Consider the following 21,333-nt stretch of genomic DNA (forward strand, 5'->3'; position numbering starts at 1 on the left):
CTGGTTGATGAAAGAGCTGGGGTTAGAATCTAGTCCAACATTCTCTCCCCCCTTCTCTACCTGATATTTCTCTTTTAAAATAAACTTAATTCTTTTCGGTTGTAGTAGAGGTAACAGATACAGTCAGATTTTTCTGTTGGCAGTATTGAATCGCTAGATACAGCAGTTTCTTTAACCACAAACAAATAGATCTTCAAAAGATTGCAGCAAAGTTACCCATAGAGGGTAGCCTAGCATAGGCTCCACAATGACTCTGTTAACTTCAAGACACTTTTAAAAAATCACCCAAGCTCTGATTGGAGCCAACAACCAAAAGAAAAAAAAAACATCTGTTGTTTTATTTATAGCTCCTATTTCTTAGAAGCATATTCTTTAGCAGATGAAAAGAAGTGGTTGACAGGCCATAATTCATAAAGTTACTGAGGCCTAATCTGATAGAACAAAATGTACAAAATTCTCTTCCTTCATTCAGGCACTATTGCTTTCCTTTTAAACTGAACATAGGAATGGGGCAATGAAAAAGGAGAACATAAGTTGTCATACTTGTTAAGAAAATGAAAACTCTTTAAATAAGAATGCAGAAAATAATATCCTGCCATGATAAATTATTGCTTTCATCTGTTGGACTTCTATCAATCTGAGTCACTGTTTCTTCCTTTATATTGTCACAGGTGATTCTCATCATAAAACCAAGATTTTCTTATCATTCACATGACTGTTTACTTTTGACCATTTGTGTACTTCACACATGTTTCCCAGGGCTCCCAGCTTGATACCGTTCACCAATCTAAGTGGCATGTTCTTTTGTAAAGAGGTATAATATGTCAGTCACAAATAATGAGTAGATGTGGATCAGGGCCAGGCTTTAATACTCTCTCTTCCCACTGCCACACACCCCCAGCACCAATTCTGCTTTCGAGTTCTAGTTCATATTGATATCATAATAATAAACCAATAATAAGCCAACAGTTGATCCTCATAATAGCAATATGGCCTCTGCCATGTATTACAGATTCATTGATGAGACTGTAACTTGGGTTATGTTCAAAGGCTTTCCTGAAGCCAATTTATATCGATTCTATCGCTTCCCTCCATCTATAAGAATGACCACTGTATCACAGACAACATTTACATTTGCCTGACATTAATTACTCTTCATAAACCTATGTTATTTGACACTCAAATGCTCCAGGGTCCTTTTAGCTGTATAATGATTTGTTCTAAACACATTAAGGGTAAATAAATGATTGTAACCCTTACATTTTTCTTTTTTAAAAAAACCCACCAACAAAGGTGGTTTCATGAGTTAATATTGAGTTTAGAAAGATTAATATGCTCTTGTAGATTTCCCTGCTGGTCATCTTATGCTGTGAAATGTGAATGAGAAGCCATTAAAATTTGGTTCCATTTTAATTTTTTTTTTTTTTACTAATTCCCATATCATTGAGCTGCACATGTTCATGGCCATTTGTACCCATAGCATTACATTTGTCTTAAATGTACTCCAGCAACATTTCTTTTTGTTCTTTACATGGCTAGCATGCCAAAGAGATCAGGAGAATCACTGTATCAATTTCCTTTTCCATGAAGAAAATTGCAATAAATATGAACTTTTCTATTCACCTTTCTATCTGACAGCCAGTGGTGCTTGATAGGATTTCCAAGTGTCCTTTTTCTTTCCTCTATATTATACTACATAATTATCGAGTGGGGGTGTTGTAGAAAAACCTCATGCTTTGGATATGGATCAGATCAGGTGACCCTCAAAGTCCCTTTTATGAGTCTAACCTGATAGGGAGGGGCATCCCCAATTCCTGCATGTAATCATTGTCTCAGACCCCTTCATTAACAAGTAAAGCCTGGGAATCTTTAGATCCCATTTGGAGGAGCAGTTAAATCTGTCTTAAGATAGGATAGATTTTTGAAAACTATTTATTATCCCCTTCCAACTTGATTAAATAGGAGTAGTTCTCTTGCACCACTGAAAGTGATAAGTTGGCCAGCTATATTTAGCTGAATAAAAACTATGGCATCCTTTGGGAAGAATGTGCTTAGTTTAGCCTTATGAGAAAATGTTTAATAAATGTTATCCTGAAAATATTTAGCCTGGCCTATGGTCCTGGCTTAGCTTCAATCTTGATTTAAAAAAAAAAAAAAAGCTGTCACAGAATGGAACAGGAATTACCTTACATTCCACAGATGGAGGATTTTTGCCCCTGGCAACATAGGGTACAGTGGGGAAAAACACTGGATTTGCTGTCATTTACTAAGATGACCTTAGGCAAATTGATTAACCTTTGATCCTCTATTCTCTCAAATGAAGTGGATTTAACTAGATGGTCTCAGAGCCCTTCCAGCTCTAAATTTATGGTGCTGTGGCCTATAGATATTAAAATTTCTAAGGAAAAAGTATTCTTAGTCTATTATAGATTTTCCTTAGAAATTTTAACCTCTTTAAATAGTAGCCCCTGCCACCTTCTTTCCATGTCTTGGTAACCTCAAAGATATTCTGTGGTATGGTGTGTGTGTGTGTGTGTGTGTGTGTGTGCGTGCGCGCGCGTTAAATAAATAAATAAATACACACACACACACACACACACACACACACACACACATACCACACAGTAGCAAATATATATAAAGTAATACATATTACTATATATATATGTTCCTGTACATAAATATATACTTATGATATATCACTACTTTATAAATATTTACTACTATGTTTTATTGTACATATATATACATACATATATATACACACTCACATATATATACATTAATACACACACACACACACACACACGCTACTTAAGGTTTATGACATGTCCAATGAAAATGCCCCCATATTTGCTATTGTGGAATGCATCAGGGCTTTCTCTTCCTTAAACATTGTCCTAGCCTATTATCCTTTGCCATTATTTTTCCTCTGCACCCCTTCCCTATTATTTATGTGCACCTTTGGCAGTGTGGTGAATCTTGTGGACCTCTTCTCAGAATGTTTTTAAATAAATAAAATATATACTATCACCAAGGAAACCAATTATATTGAAATTAAGTTAGAAAAACCTTTTAAAAGTTTGTAAACTCTAAGTTGAGAGCCCCTGCACTTAAAATATAAACAGCTTACAGGATACAAATGGTATATTCACAGATAATTATAAGTAGTAAGTTAACCCACATTATTTGTTGATTCCAATTTAATTCAACTATAAGAGGCTTTTATAATGGGGCCTTTTTTGACTTTGAAGCGAATGGTCTCCCTTTTAACCACAAACTTAGATACATGTTGTCTTTCCTTGCCAGGCATCAAGTATAACACTTGAGGCTGGAGGTTCTATCCTCTGGATTCCAGTAGGGCTCATTTAATATGGAGCCCTATCTGGGCCCTTAATGCCTCCCTGAATGAATTCTCCTCTGCGTTCCAAACCTTTTTTTTGTACTAATTTCCTTCTCTCCTCTGCAGAGTCTTATTATTATTATTACTCAGTCTTATTACTTATTATCCAGTCTTTCAGTCTACTCTCCTCTAGCCTGAATCAATTTTTTTTCTCTCATCCCCAGTTTCTCTTAATAGCTTCCTTTACTCTCCATCTCTACCCCTTCCCTAGTCAGCAGCAATTCTCATGGGTGTCTTTCAGACCAGTCATGCCATTAGCATTTCTGAAATGATATGTGGTAACTTTTTTCTCAGTTAAAATGCAGTATAACTGCAGAGGAGTGTATTTCTTCACAGGACTGCCCTTGAAGAAAACCCAGGAGCTTCAGGTATTGTAAGAAACAGAGATTCATCTCTGATTTATAAATGTAACCATTTATGTTAGCCCTTTCTTAGATTAAAAAAATATTACTTACCAATATTGTAAAATGGGCTGGCAAGAGAAGAAAATAAAATACTTTATGGGAAATACCCAAACTTTTCTTGGACCAGTAGGGAGGAATTTTTGGTCATCAAATTTAGCGACAGTGAGTTCTAACCAGAAAATATTACTACGACCTGTGAAAATTGGCCAGTTTGCTCTCAGCTCCCCCAGTAGAAGTGGCTCCCAAATTTCTGTCAGTTTAGACCAGCTTCCTTGTGTTTAAAGATTTAAACTAGGAAGCCTTGGAAGGAAAATCCACTTCCTTTTGACACCCGCAGGTTTAAGCTAAGTTAAGTACTAAGTTGTTCTACTCAGCAAATAGAAAAAGTTAGCGTTCTTCTTGTAACACTCCAGGTTCTGAAACTGTATTGTATGCATTTTCTTCGTGTGTGTGTGTGTGTGTGTGTGTGTGTGTGTGTGTCTTATTAAACATCCATCACAGGGTCTTTGCTATTCATAGTGCATTGCAATGCTAAAGTCAGATTCTACTTTAGATGATGGGATCATAATTAGCTAGGCTGTCTGAGATTAATGTGGTATTATTTAGCTGTATTTTAACTGTTTCACTGTCTTGGTTAATGACATCAGAAGCAAAGTTGGAATGTCCCATTTTATAAAAGGAATTGTACCTGCTATTTCGGTCCTTATTTCCTATAGTAGTCTGTCTCCTGAGTATAAAGTTAAATTTGGAACAGATATCGGATTTTTTTTTTAAATCTATGTGGTTGAGAGGCTGGTGTCAGACAGTTCAGTTAAAGGTGTTAAAGAAGTATTTGAGTATCCAAAAAAGATATGAAAGGTTCAGCTTTTTAACAATGTTTAATCTCTTCAGTTCAGAATTCACCTGCTGCTAATTTAAGTCTGACACACAATTTTGATTGGGCCTCTTTCTTGCTTTGAGGAGGGGGAGAAAGGAGTCCTGTACATTTCTTTCTTGTTCCATATCAATTCAAAATAATTTTCTTTTTACTCTGAAGAGTAATGTCTTCTTCCCTCTTAAAATACAAAACTCAAGACTACCCAAAGTTACAGATGTTTTAAAATAAAAATCAGTATGTGTGTGTGTGGGGGTGTGTGAGAAATAAACTGATACTTATTTTAGTTATGACTTCTTTAATGAAAACATGCTTTTTTATTTTGGATGAATCTGCAAAAAGTTGCCAGTGCTCTGAACTTGAGCTGGTCCAGTTTTAAGCTCCTCAAATATAAAGACTATAGGTCTCTGCCTGAATGAAATGCCTTCTTCCTTCAAATTTTCCAGATAATTAAGTATAAAACCAAGATTAAGTTTAAAAAAATTCCCCCTGAAATTTTAAAATCAGGTTCTTGCATTGTTGGTAACTTTTTATTCACTATACCAAGGTATTTGAACAGCTCCTTCCACCCCATGAGGATGAAGATTTCTGTGGGGGTCCCAGATGGGTCGAGTAACCTTTGATACCATAAAGTGTCATTGTTAAAGGTGTATCAGAAATCTGCAGCGTGTATTTTTGCATCACAAAGTTTGTATTATACCACCAATTTGGATTTCTTGGGCTTGCTGAACCTTGAGAGTCTTGTATTCCTCAAAAGCATTTTAAGGGAGGTATAGCAAAGTATCCAATCAGTCTTGATGGCAATGGAATTTGGACTTAGCTACAGTTATTATGTAAAGTAACATCTGACAGATATTTGTTCCTACTTTGTATGTGAACCTCTTTTCATGTTATATCCTTTTACAGTTTAAGCAGCTCATGGTCGTTTCTGCCACTTTTATACTGCTTCCATCCATAATGAAAGATTTGGCTCTAACATTTCTGGAGCTAGTCAGTATTCTAGCTTTAATTTTCCACTTGCCTCTGCCAGACACTCTAAAATATCTCTTTTTACTGAGAACTCCTCCAAAAGGTACAGCTGTGTGCTGGTTTCATCTTGCACTTTGTAGCTATGTTGGCAACATTTAGTATAAGGTATGCTCCCACCTCCCACACGTTGTTGCTGCTGCCCAAGTACTGTTCAGGCCTGTCAGTGTTACCAGCTTGAGAAGAGCCCCAAGATTGCAGGGAAGCTTGGCCTCTCTTTCGCATGATTGGTTGTCGTTAGGGTAAGGAAAGAAAAAAATAGAACTCGTGGAAAATGTACCATTTGATGGGTCATCCAAAATCTTCTGCAGCCCGAGAGACCAAGGTCATCTTTGTCCTTCCAGAGGATGAAGAGAGAACATGGTAGACTCTTTACCCTCTACCTTTTAATACTGTGGAGGGGGAATGAGATTTATATCTTCTAATTTCTTCAGCTGGTCCTTTTCTTCAAGCATGCTGATGGCTTTTCTTATAAAATGATTCAGTGAAAGGAAAAACTGTTGCTGAGGTGTAGTTAATTTACAAATTTGCACAGATTTGAAAGGAGTGGGCTTGATTCTCAATTTAGTCCCTTGGCTCCAGCAATGCTTCAGAATTCCAAAATAGTCCTCAGTCAGGTACTCACCTAGAGTTCGTTGAGGATGATTTCAAATGCTTGCAAAAATAAACATTTGTAAATTTTGGGAAGACTGGATTCTGTTCATTGGTACTTTTCCTAGAGATTTTACTGAATAAAAATGGACTTTCTGTCTTAGTAGCAATTTAATGTCACTAGATTTTGTGATTATGGTGCTTTATCAGAGAGTTACTGTTTAAAAGGTCACTCCTAGTGATTATTGTTGCTTAAACAATTTCTTAAACATTACTTAAAAGAATGGGCGCTGAATTTTGCCTTTTTTTTGGATGGAATTAAAGACTCTCGTTTTTATTTTATTGTGTTTCTTGAAGGATTTTTGTGCCTAAGGTACAATTATGAGACTTCTCAAGGAAAATAGATTTAATAACATAAGCTGTAATGATGAATAGGAAGTCCTTGAAATCTTGTGTCACCTTGTTTCTGTTAAATGGTACCTTTAAAAACTTCTTTTGCATATTCTTAGCAGGCAACCTTGATAATTCAGGCATTTGAACAGTTGAATTACAGTATGTACAGTGAATTTATTGACAAAAAAATTGCTGCATTCATTTAAACCTCCAAATTTTCTACAGGGCAACCTATGTGGATTTTAAGGAATGTTCAGTATCTTGGGAGATAGGCTAGGTATAGAATCTTAGAGAGTTGCCTAGAGCGTTGAGCCCCACTCCGAGTCACCTATAGCCAGTATGTGCCAGAGGCAGGACTTGAACCAGGTTTTCTTGGTTTCAAAGCCAGCTCTTTCTACTCATACTGTGGCAGGAACCTTTTTGTTGTTGTTGTTGTTGTTAAAATATCACCATACTGTGTTTTGTTTTTTTTTATTTCTTTGTTTTTGGAGTAGACCGAAGTGGTAAGGAACTTTGTAGAGATAAGAAAATTGATCTCTTGGCTTACAGAAATATTGAAAGGACACAGAGAGGAACAGCACTAAAATCTGTTTGAAGTCAATTATTTTTTGTTCTGTTTTCAAAGCTAATGTTTAGGTGTAGTTTTTTTTTTTTTTTGGAAATATGGCAACATAAATATCCCTTTTTCTCTTTCCTCACGATCTAACATAGTCCATAAAGGATCTGTTTATATTTCAATTGGGTAAAATCAGTACCGTTTTTTACCACCATCTTTTCTTAGTGCCAAAATAATTTTATTGCCAAGATTTCCGAAGGAATCTTTTCGAACCCTTTCTTCTCTAGTCACTTAGTTTTTGACTGTCCCCATTTCACAGATTTCGAAAAAGAAAATAAGGGGGAAAATTGGTTTGCAAGAGAGGAGAGGAAGAGTGGGAGTAGAGAGTTTTTAGCCCGTGATCAGAATGTTACACATCAACTTAGTTATGCCTTTGGTGTTATGAGGCACATTTGTGCTTGCTTGAAGTGATGGATAGTGTGCTGGGGATAGATTCAGGAAGACCTGGATTCAAATTCCCCTTTAGGTATTTATTAAATTTGTGACCTTGGGCAAGTCATTCAACTACCTGTTTTTCCTCAACTCTTAAGAGTAGATAATAGCAACTGATCTCACACAGTTGCTTTGAGGATTGAATGAAGTCATTAATGTAGTTTGTAAACTTTTAAAACTTCATATAAAATGTCAGCTCTATATTATTGTTGTGTGTGGGACTTGAGGGTATAGAGAATCCCAATTGATGGCTTTCCTTTGGCCTCGGGTTTTTTTTTTTTTCCATCCTCGCCTTTTAATCTTTGCATTTTTCTTGCCTTTTTTCTTTTTAGTTGAAAATAGAAAATTTTGAGATTTTTAAAGCATAATTCACTCTCTGGTAACATTGTTTTTATATATAATGATCTGTATTGATTTTTCATCTAATCTTTAAATAATATAATAAACTTTTTTTTTTTTGCTTTTGTAATCAACCATGTTGAAGACAGGAACTGGTTGTGATGAGCAGTGTTTATGTGATCTGGTAATATCATGTAATAGAGAGGCAAAGAGAAGTGGATTGTGTTGTGTTGTTTGAGAAATCAAGAGTTGTTGAACTTTTTGCTTTCACTTTGTAGCATTTTTAAATAGAGTCTGTTTTTTCAGATACCTTCACTTTTGTGTGTGTACGTGGAGGTAGGTGGGTAGTGTATCCTTTTATTGTCTTAACTTGAATTTGCTTAGCTCAGCATTTCATTTTAAACTGTTATCCTCAGATATACTTTATTCTGCCAGACACTTCCCATTGTTTGGTAAGAATGTCTTATCTTTAAATGTTCCTGTTTTCTAAATATAAAGAGAGGAAATAACATTTATTTAGTGCCTACAAACATTTATTTAGTGTCTACTATGTACCAGGCACTGTGCTAAGTGCTTTACTAATATATTTTCATTTGATCCTAGCTTGGGGAGGTAGATAGTGTTATCCTGATTTTACAGTTGAGGAAACTAAGGCAGACAAAGAAACTTGTCCAGGGTCACAAAGCTAATAAGTATCTGAGGTCAGCTTTGAAGTGAGTTCTTCCACACTCCAGGCCCTATACTCAATCCACTGTGCCACCAGCTACATTTTAAACTTTGTAGTTTAAAGGAAGGAAAAGAAAGAAACTTCAGAAGGAAAAGAAACATGGGTTTCACTTATGAATTAGATGAGTCCCAAGAAAATTGTCTATAAAGTTAATTTCTATAGCATGAATCCCCTATTCCTTACAGCAGAGACATTTTTGATCAGGGTGAAGGCACAAGGAAGATGGGCTTTGTAAACTTAGAGTATAGAAGAAAGTAAAGGGGTAGGGGGCCCTGTGCATTGTAGCTATACCTCTACCTAGAGAATGTCCTTTGACATTTCCTAGGCTCTAACTCTATACACACAGCTCTTGGATGGTTTTTGTTTGTTTGTTTTTTGCTTGTTTTGTCTCATAGCTAGAATTACCAGCTAACACATGATGTAGTCTTGCCTGAAAGTTTCTGAAGTCTCCAGCTGTATTGATTTTATTAAAATAACCTAATGCCTTTTAAAAATAATTCCAAAAAGCAAATATTAATGAGATAATTTTGCATGGTGGAATATCATGGCAATTGAGAAATGTATAATGCTTAGTATGTCTGTATTTGAAGCTCAAGCTTTAATTGAAGAAATTTGTGTGGGCCATTTAGCATGTATTGCTTCTCATAAAGAATACTTGACTAAGACCCAGAGAACATTTAACACAAAAGGGAAAAAAACATTAGATCATATAAAGTTATCTATTTCCCAATAAAAGCTTATAATGAGTCACTAAAAAATAGTTAAAAGTCTAAATGGAAATAAGGGTGAATTTTAGCAAAATATTGGCCACACATGTAGAAATTTTCATATTGAGTCTGTTCCTCCTACAGTCTATGGTTTGACAACTTTGTGGAGAAAGTATTTAGCTCCCTCCTCTGGCATACTGTGAGAAAAATTACTTTTGCTGCCAAAAGATTTTCCTTTTTTTTCTTTTTGGCAACAGAATACCAAATGTCATCTGCAGTGTCAAAGAAAGAAATATTTGTGTGAATAACATCATCTAAAGTGTTTTTGTAGTATTGTAGGGTTTTTTTTAAGTATATAAGTGGACCCTAGAAAAAAATGTTGCATATAAACACTAACATTTCAGAAACTACTCAGTATCTCTCTTCTGACCAAAATGGATCTATGCAGAGTATTCAACAGTAGTGGCATGGAGCCTTCATCTGAATACAGAACTGATAGTATGCATTTGTTAAGGTTGAGAGTAGATAAAATTAGTTAGTTCTTGTTTTTAAAAATTGACTTTTTTTGTCTTGTGACTTATAAACTCAGCATTTTTAACTCCTGTCCCCCATTTTTTTTTCTTTTAGGTTTTACACTTCTAGACCTCACAGAACAGTTTTCCTCTCCTGCAGTTGCTCCACCAATCCTTATTAAATTAGTGGAAGCTATCGAAAAGAAAGGTATGGGTTAGGATTACATGCTGATTCTGTCTGACAGGCCCTTAGGTCATTGGTCTTACTTTGTGCATTTCTTACTTAGTCTTGAAAAAGTACTAGAAATTCAAGTATTAGAAAGTAGTTTTCATCTGATTTTTGAAATCAAATGAAGTTTGTTCTCCATTTTGTTTATTCTCCATCAGCCCATATTAAGTACCTGCTAGTGCTTCCAACTAGGCTTAGCCTTGGAGATATAAAGACAAAAATGGTGGTGACCCTGGGTTTTCAAAGACTGTGCCAGTGGGGTTCAAGTTATGATGGGCTCTGACAAATTGGAAAAATTTTCATCTATGAGGGTTCTGGTATCTTTTGTAAGAGGCCCAGCCTAGCTAAGCATGGATAAGCTCATCAGCAAAGGGTTGGCTAACCTGGTGATCAATTTTTTTGTGCACTACAATTTATGGAATTGTAAGTGACTCCCTTCTAAGTCATCATAGATTAAGTCAGTGGAGGGAACTCCAACACCAGGAACGTCATAGATCTTTTGAAGTGTTGGAGACAGTTACTAAATAATAACTTCTGCCTGCACTATATATAGCAATAAAATAACTTGTGCCTACACAGTTGGTCACAAATCAGTGCCATTCAAAAGGCTCGGTGCAGGATTTGACCTTTACAACATTTTAAGACATATGGCGTAAAATATCTTTTCTAGAATTTAAAAAATAGAAATTAATGGGAAATGGGCATGCCTTTCTCATTTGGTCAGCAGGTATTCATTAAACATTTATTATGTACCAGACATTGTGAATATAGATATAAACAGAAAAATGTCTTTGCTCCCAAGGAGCTTACATTCTGATGGGGGATTCAACACATAAAAGGAAGCTTAAAAGGTGAGGGTTGGGATGTGCGAGCCTGGGGAGGAAGAAGATATAGATGACTTGGGTGCCCTCCTTAAATGGGGGTTCTGGGAGGAGCCATCCTGTCTGAGAGAGAAGCAAGGGGCAGAGGGTACTTTCAATGTGTGATTTCCAGGACTGGAGTGAGACTTTATGATGAAGAGTTTGGAGCATGATAGAAGCGCAGCCTGTGGTTCATGGGTTTTCCAATAATACTTTTTTTTTTTAACCAAGACTGTTTTTTTTTGTTTGTGTGTGTGTTTTAGGCCTGGAATGTCCAACTTTGTACAGAACCCAGAGCTCAAGCAGCTTAGCTGAACTCCGGCAGCTTCTCGATTGTGGTAAGTATCTCAGGTCTTAGGAATATATAACACAAAAGAGGTTTCTTTATTTCTTTTTTTTTTTTAGGATATTTCTTTATTTCTTTTTTTAAAAATATTTTTAAAATCTAAATTTAATTAACCTGAATTTAATAATTTTTAACCCAGTTACATGTGAAAATAATTTTAACATTCATTTTTTGAAAATTTAGGGTTCTAAATTTTCTCCCTCCCTCCTTTCCTTGTGTGCTGTCAGGAATTGAACTAGTTGACATTTTAAGCTCTCTTCTAGTTATGAATAAGGATACCCCAAGCCATGTTGGCTGCCCTCACAAAAAAGCTGAGGTGGAGATAAGATAGAAACTTAGAAAACTAATACAAATTATGATATGGAGAAGGGTAAAACAGAATACTGTGTGTGATCTGAGACTTTTCTGTCTTGGTGGAAGTCTTCATGGAGGAGATGGGGTTTGAATTGAATTTTAAGAGATAGTAAACACAAAGCAGGAAGGAGATATCTTGAGCACAGGCGAGCAACATGAGTAAAGCACAGGAACGGGTGGGGGTGGGAAGTGCAGATTTGCTTGTAGAGTTCGCCTAGGGTAAATGGTATGAGATAAGGCTCATCAGATAGGGGAGGACCTAAATGCTAGCCAAAGGAGTTGGAGATTTATTTTGGAAACAGCAGGGAATCTTTGAAGATTTCTGAGCAGATCAGAAAGGAGGAGAGGCCATATGAAAAGGGACTTGGAAGGAGCAACTTAATAAAGCTATAGAAAAGACCTGCTAAAAGCCTATTAGCACTAGTACGGGCAAAAGGTAACAAGGGCCTGTGAGAGTGGGAATAGGGAGGAGGGGACAATAGAGGAAATGGAACCAACAGAATTTAAAACATGATTGGATGAGAAGGAGCTGTCAAGGTAAATATCATAATGCCATAAAAATAGCTTTAGTAAGTTACCATTGTCATTATGCCTTTCTCCTGTCATCTGTCTTCCAAATTGCCAACTCTACATTTCAGAATCACCAAGGTAAATATAACATTATAAGCAGCGTAATCATTACTATGGTAATATTGCTTTTTTCCCTTGGGATTTAATAATAAATGTTGCCGAGGTGTGCACATGTACACATACATGTCTCTGTGTGTGTGCGTGTGTGTGTGTGTTTGTGTGCGCATGTGCATTTGAGCATTATTCTCCTGCACGTTTTTTTACTTTTTTCAACAAGCCTACTTATGTCCCCAAGCAGTTGTCACAAATCCAGGATAGAAGCATTTTCTGATTTTTTAAAAAAATTTCTATTTCAAAAAATACATTTTCAAGCTAAAATTCAATATTTTTAACGAAAATGCCTAATATTAGATGTGATACTGTGTGATACTGGTTAATTTGAAGTGTCTTGAGTATTAAAGAAGTTTTCTGATGGATATAAAGTATCACTTATGTTTATCTTAAGTATATTCATATGATTGGGAGAAAAGGGACTCTTCACTCAGCAGCTCTTTATCAGGAACCTTTCCTGTACAAAGCATAAATAGGCCTTTTTAAAAATTTTTCTTATTTTAAAAAAAATATGGGAAAAAGGTGAATTGTGTGAGTAATGATCTATATTCTTTTTTCTCCTTCTTTTGCTCAGATGGTCTAAGATAGAAAAGCAGGCTTTTCTTTTTTAAATGCCTTTACAGAAATCTAGTTTTTCCACAGGTCACATCTTACGTTATTCATCAAATTTTATTTCATCTTTATTTGTTCATATTGCTCATGCTGATCATCCGACAAAGTAGCTATCATCAGGGATAATTGAATTGTCATGTTGTAGATTTGTGACTGGGAGAGACAGCAGAGACTGTCTAGTCCATACCAGGGCCCTGTCCCTCCCTTCCCCCATTTTTCAGATGACGAAACTGAGGTATGAGGAAATTGTGACTTCTCAAGTCATGGGTAGTAACTTTTTGAGGGGTCCTTTTTAAGCCCACTGGTTCTTCTCCAAACTCCCAGGGAATAGCGGAGGAAAAGAAACACCCTGGAATTAGCAAGTATCTCATGTGGCAGAGAAAATTGCCTAGGCCAGAGTGTAGAATCAGAGAAACTGAAGTCAAAGCCCGATTATGCCTCTCAGTCCGATGGTGGCCTTGGGTAAATTAGCCCATTTTCAGTTTCAATTAAATCACTTTTCAGCTTTAGTTCACTCTTGTGTAAAATGAGCAGCCTTTAAAGATCATTTTCACCTCTGTCCTGTGACTTATTGGTGATCCCATGACCCAGTGAAGAACCCTCTGGAGGAGGCAGGGGGAAATTATGCTGTTATGTTTATGTAGGTAACTGGAAGGCGGAAAAACTGTGGCTAAAAGACTACCAGTCTGGTTCCTTCTCCATAAGAGAAACTTAGGAAAGGGTCAGAGAAGCATTTGTTTCTTAGGCTGGGCAATTAACATAGAGTTTCATGTTTTAGGTAGGAAATTTGTTAAATAGTGTAAAGGTCAGAGGAAATACAGACATCAGAGATTCATGATAAGTCTATGAAACACTGAAATGGTGGTTAGTACTTAAGGTAGACCATGTATAGAAGTGAACCAGGTTAGCAATAAATATCTTCATGCCATGTTATTGACACAAGAACCAGAGTTTGTGCAACCAAAATATTGTGACATTAAATTGGTGACCTCCTGGAGGGCCCTGAGAAGCACCAGTAAAAGGAAATCACTTTGGGTCTCCACTTTCCTCTCCCTGTGAAATGAGGGGAATGATCAGCAATCTCCAAGATTCTTTCTAGCCCTGATATTATGGGGATTCTTTGCTGGGATGCTGAACCACAGCGATCCATTCATTGTTGCCAGAGAGAAGAGAAGGCTGCTTCAGTCCAGGCTTGTGATCAAACCACTGGGGCCAAGTTTTCAGCACATTTTCTCTTTCATGAAGATATATGATCCAGAAGGAGATTTGGGGAAGAGCCATTTAATCAAAATTTGGGAGAGCATGGCTTGCATTTAACTGTGTGAATTGCTGAATGCCCATCTAAGGTTTTATGCGTGTGTGTGTGTGTGTGTGTGTGTGTGTGTGTATTTAATTGAAGATAATTTGCATCTTTAAAAAATCTAGAAATCAAGGAGTATAATGACTGAGAGACATAATTAGCGAACTATAATAAGATGAAGAATTTAGGGAACAGAAGAAGCGAGTGTTTTCAATCCTGTAAATTATTTAAGTTTTTTGGGTTTATGTCTGAAGTAATTATGGGACAGAGTATATTTAACGCTAGTACCACAAATGGAACAAATAAGTCTCAAGGGAAGAAGTACTTAAAAATGCACATACATACATTCAAGGAGTAATAATTATGTTTAATATATACTAAATAGTATATCCTATAGAATGAACTTGGGCCTTAAAACTTGCTGTTCAAATTAGCTTATTTCTTATTGGCGTACTCTTTTACCTGCATGGTTCCCCTGTCAGTATTCCCAGAGTTAGCTTTTTACATACAGAGAAGCTTCTTTGTATTCAGATATGGGAGGTACATTTGGAATGCTAAATTCAGTGTCTTCTAGAAAATTTATGTGGCAAGTCCAAGGTTTTCATACAAAGGGAAGCATCTAATTATGCAAATTGTAAAATTAATAGTAGTAATCTGTTAGGCAAATAAACAGATTTATTTAAGTATACAGGAGACCAGAAACTTGCTAACAATTAGGGACATTGGGCAGGTATGTACATATTTATTTTTAATAGACTGGTGGTATTAAAAAAATATCTAGTAAGTGTTATAATACCAAATTCTCTATAAAAAGACAGGAAATAGTGAAAGAATCATTAAATAATTTTGTTAACTCAATTGAGGGTCTAACTTTAATTTTGTGTGAATGTAAACTCCTCAAAGACAGAGCACAGTTTTGGTTTTGTCTTTGTATTTCCCAGCACATAGTAGGTGCTTCAAAAAGACAAAAATTGAAAAAAAAAAAATTAAGCAGTACTTTTAATGACTCAAATTTTCTCTCTGAAGCAGATACCCATTTTTCACCACCAATATTCTTCCAGTTGTGCTATATAACTATAAATAATGGAATACCATAGTCTGTGATGAAATAAAGCTAGGAGTCACTCAAAGGACAGCAGGGAGATACATGATAAGCATAAATAGGCTTAAATGTATCACCAGTTAAGAATCATACCAAGAGCAGTGTAAAAGTTCATCAAAGAGATGTATGACTGAAAGAGGAGGTAGGCTAGTTGTGTAGAAGGTGTCAGGTATAATAACAGCTTATGTTTGTATGATGATTTAGAGTTTTGCAAAATGCTTTATAGATATGTCATGCAAACACAAATGCATATATACACACATAAACATAGATATGTTAGTCATATATCTCTAAGCCTCAGTTTCCTATCCCATTCCCAAATACATTAAATATTTAACATACTGGCCCATATATCTTCTAGCTAGTAGAAGATGTCTAGTGGTTAGCTAGTCCCCATTTGTGTGAATAATGAATCCTACGAAGTATCACATTATTTGAATTCATGCTGCGTATTTCCATCAGTTGCTATATTTTTCACAATCATTAACTTAAGATAGTACAAATTAGTACAAACTTCATTTTTTTTGTACTAACTGGGACCTAGCTGTAAATGTCAGAGGTGGAATTAGAAACTGAGTCTTTTTGACTCCCGTCAGGTACAGAAGTCCATCCATTATGCCATACTGTCTTCTTTAATAGGAGGTGACAGATGAACTGTCTCTTCATTCCACTTGTACCTATTTAACAAGAAAAGCTCTAGGGAAAGGCCTTTAGTCCATTGGTTGACTCTCCGGTAGAGGACTTGCAGGAGGACATTAAAAAGTTGCCAAGGACCAGAAGGTGTCGAATGGGTGGCAGTCAACAATGTTGGAGGGAGGGAGTATAACTTATCTTGGTGATATCAGAGATCCTTTGGAATATCTAAGTATGCCTTATTTGAAGATTGTCACGGCAGAGCAGCTTGTCTGGCGTCTTAGTCTCAAGTCTCCAGGGTTTGATACTTGAAATTCTAAAGTCATAACTCTAAAAATCTACACTGAGCCTTGTGCCTACTTACTTGGGGATAGGGCAGACAGTAGCTTCTCTAAGGATCCCTGTTTCCTTAGGTTAAGTGACTGAGACCCACATAAAACCTGATGGTGCCCCTTTCCTCTCTAAGTCTTTAGGATGGGCTATGTTGGTGAGCTTCAGAAGAGTCAGTTTTCAGTCAGTAAGATCTGTCAAAGCACCCTATCCTCTAGCCCCCATTTCATACTTAATTTCTTTGTGTTTGAAGAGATGCTGCTGTTGTTCCTCTCTCTGTTTCTTTAGGGCTAGCCAAGTCAAATGTGTGACCCACAGGCCTTTCCACACAGAGTACAAATGTAATCTGTGGTTAGTTGTTCTTGGTAGGGCCTAAAGTGGTTTGAGGCACTACCTCACAAGCTGCAATATTTTTTCTTACCTCCCATTGCTTCATACCAGTTGGATCTGTCTTGGTGCTTTTTGGTTGTGTCTGTCTTCTTATGATACTTTGTACTACAAGCGTCATAACCTTGTACAATGTGGTTTGCTAGGGAGGTGAACTGGGCTTAAGGTAAGGGATTTTCAGGACACCATTTCTATTTTCTGTTTAATCTTGGAGGGATTCTGAACTTTCTTAGGTATTTATTGCCCATTATTCCAACCATTCAGGCTCAAAATATCAGCATCATCTTAGATTCTTCCCTCAGACACCCCATCTCCCATATCCATGTGGTCACCAGTTCCTTTATAATGTCATACATTTGCCCCTTCCCGCTGCCATCACCCCAATGCAGACCATCAACCATCTTGGTTGCTGCCATCTTACGCGTTGATTCTACATATCAGTGCCAGATTAACCTTCCCAAAACACTACTTTGTTTCTTAGAAACCTACTGATACTTCCCATTGTCTACAGGGAAAAAGTCTGAAGGCCATAGTTATTAAGCCTCTATAAAATTTCTAGCCTCAACCTACCCTCACTCTTAAATCTCTCATTACAAACTTTTGTCACCAGCCAAACAAGACTATTTATTATCACTATGCCATCTCCTTCCTTATACCCCCTTCAAACACCATGTACGTTCCTCCTTTTAACTTGACTCATGCTGTTCTTCCTGCCTGAAATATCCTCTCTCATCACCTCTTGCATAAGTCCTTCAAGGCGCAGCTCAAGCTACCCTTCCTCCTAGAAACTTTTCTCATTTGACTCAGACCTTAGTGGCTTGTCCCTGAATTTCTTGTCTTTGCGATTTATGAGGAGTTTGCAACTGAATTATTACCGTAGCCTTCTAATTGGTTTACCTGCTTCAAGTGTCTCCTTTCTCCAGTTTATTCTCCTCCCCGATGCTAGAGTTATCTTCTTAAAGCACAGGTCTGACTATGTCACTCCCCCATTCAATAAACGCTAGTCACTCCCTGTTATTTCTAGGATCAAATAAAAACTCTTTTTGGCATTAAAATCTTGCAGTAATAGGCTACAACTTAATTTTCCAAATTTTTTATACATTGCTTCCTTTCGATTTCCTTCAGAGTTCAACTCAGGTGCCATATCCTACTTTTCTGATTCTGCTTCCCCCTTAGTTTGTACACCTCGCCTCCCAAATTAATTTACATTTATTTTGCATGTACTTGTTAAATGTGTACATGTAGTCTCCCCCCAAAAGATCAAGAATTGTATAATTTTTCTCTTGATTCCCAGTCTCTGACAGGAGATACTTAATAAATACGGTTTATAATACTGTTAATAAATACTGTTGTTTATAACTGAATTTATCATTTTATGTATATGTTGGGTTCCTGTAACTGGATATAAACTTCGTGAGGATGAGGTTTTATTTGCCTATGGTGTCTTGCATGGATTTGATTCTGATGCTTTATTTAGTGCCTGTTGGGAATAATTTGCCATAGTGTTGCTTAGCTCTTTTCTCAGTCGCTGGAATAGTAATTCTAAAAGTTGCTTTGAGTGGCTATCCAAAGAGCCACATTGTTATTACCTTGCATATAGTAGATGTTTCATAAACTTTTGTTGAATGTCAAGGAAAATAGCTTTAATCGTTTTGTGAACTAAAACATTGACATCCTTGTGATTGACAATTGCTAGATTTCTGTAAGTTTTTTCCAAAAAATTAAAGATAAATTTGCATGGATTTGTATGGTTCAGTCAGTGTTTTTGTGACCATCCCAGCAATTTGAGACTTTTAGGTAGTGTAGACATGATATATAAGAACACTTTTGAGATATCAAGCCTCTTACCATTTTCTTTCATTTTACTACTGTTAGTAGAGCAACAATTGGGTGTGCTGCTTAGGAAGCAGGCATTTTTAAAGACTGCAGGTCATGTTAAAATTCTTGACACCTAAAAATGTATTTCTTGTTTTACAGATGCCTCTTCCATGGACTTTGATGTGATTGATTTGCAGGTCCTATCAGACGCTTTCAAGAGATATCTCCTGGACCTGCCAAATCCTGTCATTCCGGGGACAATTTACAGTGAAATGATTTCTGTAACACAAGGTTGGTTTTCCCTTTGTAGGCAACTCAAGTAAACATACATTTAGAGATCTCAAAGAACTTAAATGTTGTTTACGGCTTACCTTTCCAGGCTGATTATGCTTTATTTGCATTTCCATACTGTGCTCCAGCCCAGTGAAGCTACATCTCTCACCTCTATCTTTGCACAGGGTGTTTGTCCCCTTTGCCTGGAATACTCTTCCTATTTACCTCTGACTCTTTTGTTTTTTTTGAGGGGAGAAGGCAGGGTAATTGGAGTTAAGTGACTTGCCCAAGGTCACACAGCTAATAAGTGTGTCAAGTGTCTGAGGCTGGATTTGAACTCAGGTCCTCCTGACTCTAGGGCCGGTGCTCTACTCACTGCACCACCTAGCTGCCCCTTACCTCTGACTCTTATAGCCTCTAGCACCCCTCAAAGCTCAAGTGTTCCCTTTCTTCTTCAGGAAGCCTTTCCTTACTCCCCAGGTGTTCTCTCCCCACCAATCCCCCCTGAAATCATGTGTTATTTATGTTGTGTATATACCCTGTATTTGTGAATCTGTCGTATCCCCATCGTTCTTCAGTCACGTCCGATTCTTCATGACCCCATGGACCTTAGCACACTGATGCTGTCCATGGAGTTTTCTTGGCAAAGATACTGGAGTGGTTTACCATTCGTTCTCCAGCGAATTAATGCAAATAGAGGTTAAGTGACTTGTCCAGGGACACACAACTAGTAACTGTCTGAAGTCAAATTTGAAACTGACTCCAGACACAGTGCTCTATCCCCTGAGCCATCTAGCTTCCTGTGGTATTCCCTTAGTAGAATGTAAGTTCTAAAAGTGCTTTACCCACCATAGATGCTTAATAAGCTCTTCTTTCTGGATAAGAAAACATTAATATTAAACTGAAAACATGAAACTGTATTGTCTAGTGTACCTTACTCACAGAGGCATCAGACAGTTTACCCAGAAGGATGTGCCCACATGTCGAAATGGCTAATTGTTAACCTTTTATCAATATTGGCAAAGTTCAGTATCAGCAGAGGACACAGTGTTCAGAGGTTCATTGGTAGTTTCAAGGAATTGGGACAGGAGACTGGTGAATGAGTATGCCCATTTCAGTTTTTTTCTTTTTGGATGATCATTACGGTGTATGTTCACAAAAGATGAATGTCAGCTAGGAGCTAATGCTCTCATCACGTGCTCTTTGGGACAGGATATCGTGGTTAGTAACCTTAAAAGTTAGAACCTGTGTCGCTTATCTGCTGCATCTCCAAATTAGCCAATCACCCACCAGTGAACACTCAGTTATGGCTTATGCCAAGCGTCTCTTAGATTTCCATTTGGCTTAAGAAGATCTTAGCTTGTCACAGAAGCACTTTCTCTAATGAGAAGAAAAAATGCCCTGTTCCTCATGGATACCGGCATTAACTGTGATATTCATTAACTTTGGTCTAATTAGTACTTCTTGTGAAGTTGTAGAAGCAATTGCTGGCAGTTTATTTGCTGATCTCTGAAGCAGTTTCTCTTTCTCCTTGTAGAACTACAGAGCACAGAAGAGAATGTCCAGATGCTAAAGAAGCTTATGAGGACTCCTCACATACCTCATCAGCATGGGCTCACGCTTCAGTATTTGCTAAAACATTTCTTCAGACTCTGCCAGGCCTCAAGCAAAAATCTTTTGAATGCGAGATCTCTCTCTGAAATTTTCAGCCCTATGCTTTTCAGATCTCCAGTCACAGGGTAAGTGCTTGTGTGGAAAAATGTTGGTCGTATGTTTGATAAAGTGGTCCTACGCCTTCAATTTTGAGGGCTAAACATGTTTTAAAAGGGCTGGCCCATTAATAGATCTGCATGTTTGTATCTCCTGTTTATAAAGATGTATGTTTTCTATTTTTTTAAAGCAAAATATTTCTAATAAGAAACTTTGGTTTTTGCAGCTCTGATAATGCCGAAAACCTCATAAAAACGATAGAACTTTTGATCTCAAGTGAATGGAATGAGCGACAGCCTGCACCAGGTCAGCCCCACCTTTTTTTGTTTTTATTTTCTTAAAGTTTAAGGATGCTTTTCTCTCCTTATCATCTTCCTTTTTCTTGACAATTATTAGCCTCTTATAGAATTCGGTTTCATTTAAAAAGCATATTAATTTAGTGATAAAGATTGAGTTGAGAGTCTGTGTGTGTGGTGCCTGTTCACTGGTTTCAACACAGGATTTAAATGAGAAGTACAGAGGTTCTTGTTTCCTTTCCTTCTCCCACAGGATACTTGAACACAGTTGCTTTCAGTAGTTGACACTTATTTTTCTTTCTAATGCCTTTAGAGGAGAAAATTTATAATTACTCTGTAATTTGAAGTATCTTGCAGTGCATGTTTTAGAAGCAGGTA

General features: G+C 36.9%; 1 protein-coding gene across 3 annotated transcripts in view; it reads left to right on the forward strand.

Annotated features, from left to right (window-relative positions):
* Nucleotides 1–21,333, forward strand: part of PIK3R1 (phosphoinositide-3-kinase regulatory subunit 1) — a 98,991-nt gene that overhangs the window by 54,599 nt on the left and 23,059 nt on the right. The window contains exons 3-7 of one of the 3 annotated variants that reach the window (XM_036762391.1): nt 10,140–10,232; nt 11,377–11,451; nt 18,836–18,967; nt 20,487–20,688; nt 20,886–20,965. In XM_036762391.1, coding sequence (XP_036618286.1) covers nt 10,140–10,232; nt 11,377–11,451; nt 18,836–18,967; nt 20,487–20,688; nt 20,886–20,965 — 582 coding nt within the window. Of the gene's footprint in view, nt 1–10,139; nt 10,233–11,376; nt 11,452–18,835; nt 18,968–20,152; nt 20,171–20,217; nt 20,379–20,486; nt 20,689–20,885; nt 20,966–21,333 lie in introns of those variants that run through there. The other 2 variants (XM_036762397.1, XM_036762404.1) reach the window with 2 other exon arrangements.

The sequence above is a fragment of the Trichosurus vulpecula genome, chromosome 1 (genome assembly GCF_011100635.1).
Source record: "Trichosurus vulpecula isolate mTriVul1 chromosome 1, mTriVul1.pri, whole genome shotgun sequence".
In the NCBI taxonomy this organism is placed as follows: Eukaryota; Metazoa; Chordata; class Mammalia; order Diprotodontia; family Phalangeridae; genus Trichosurus; species Trichosurus vulpecula.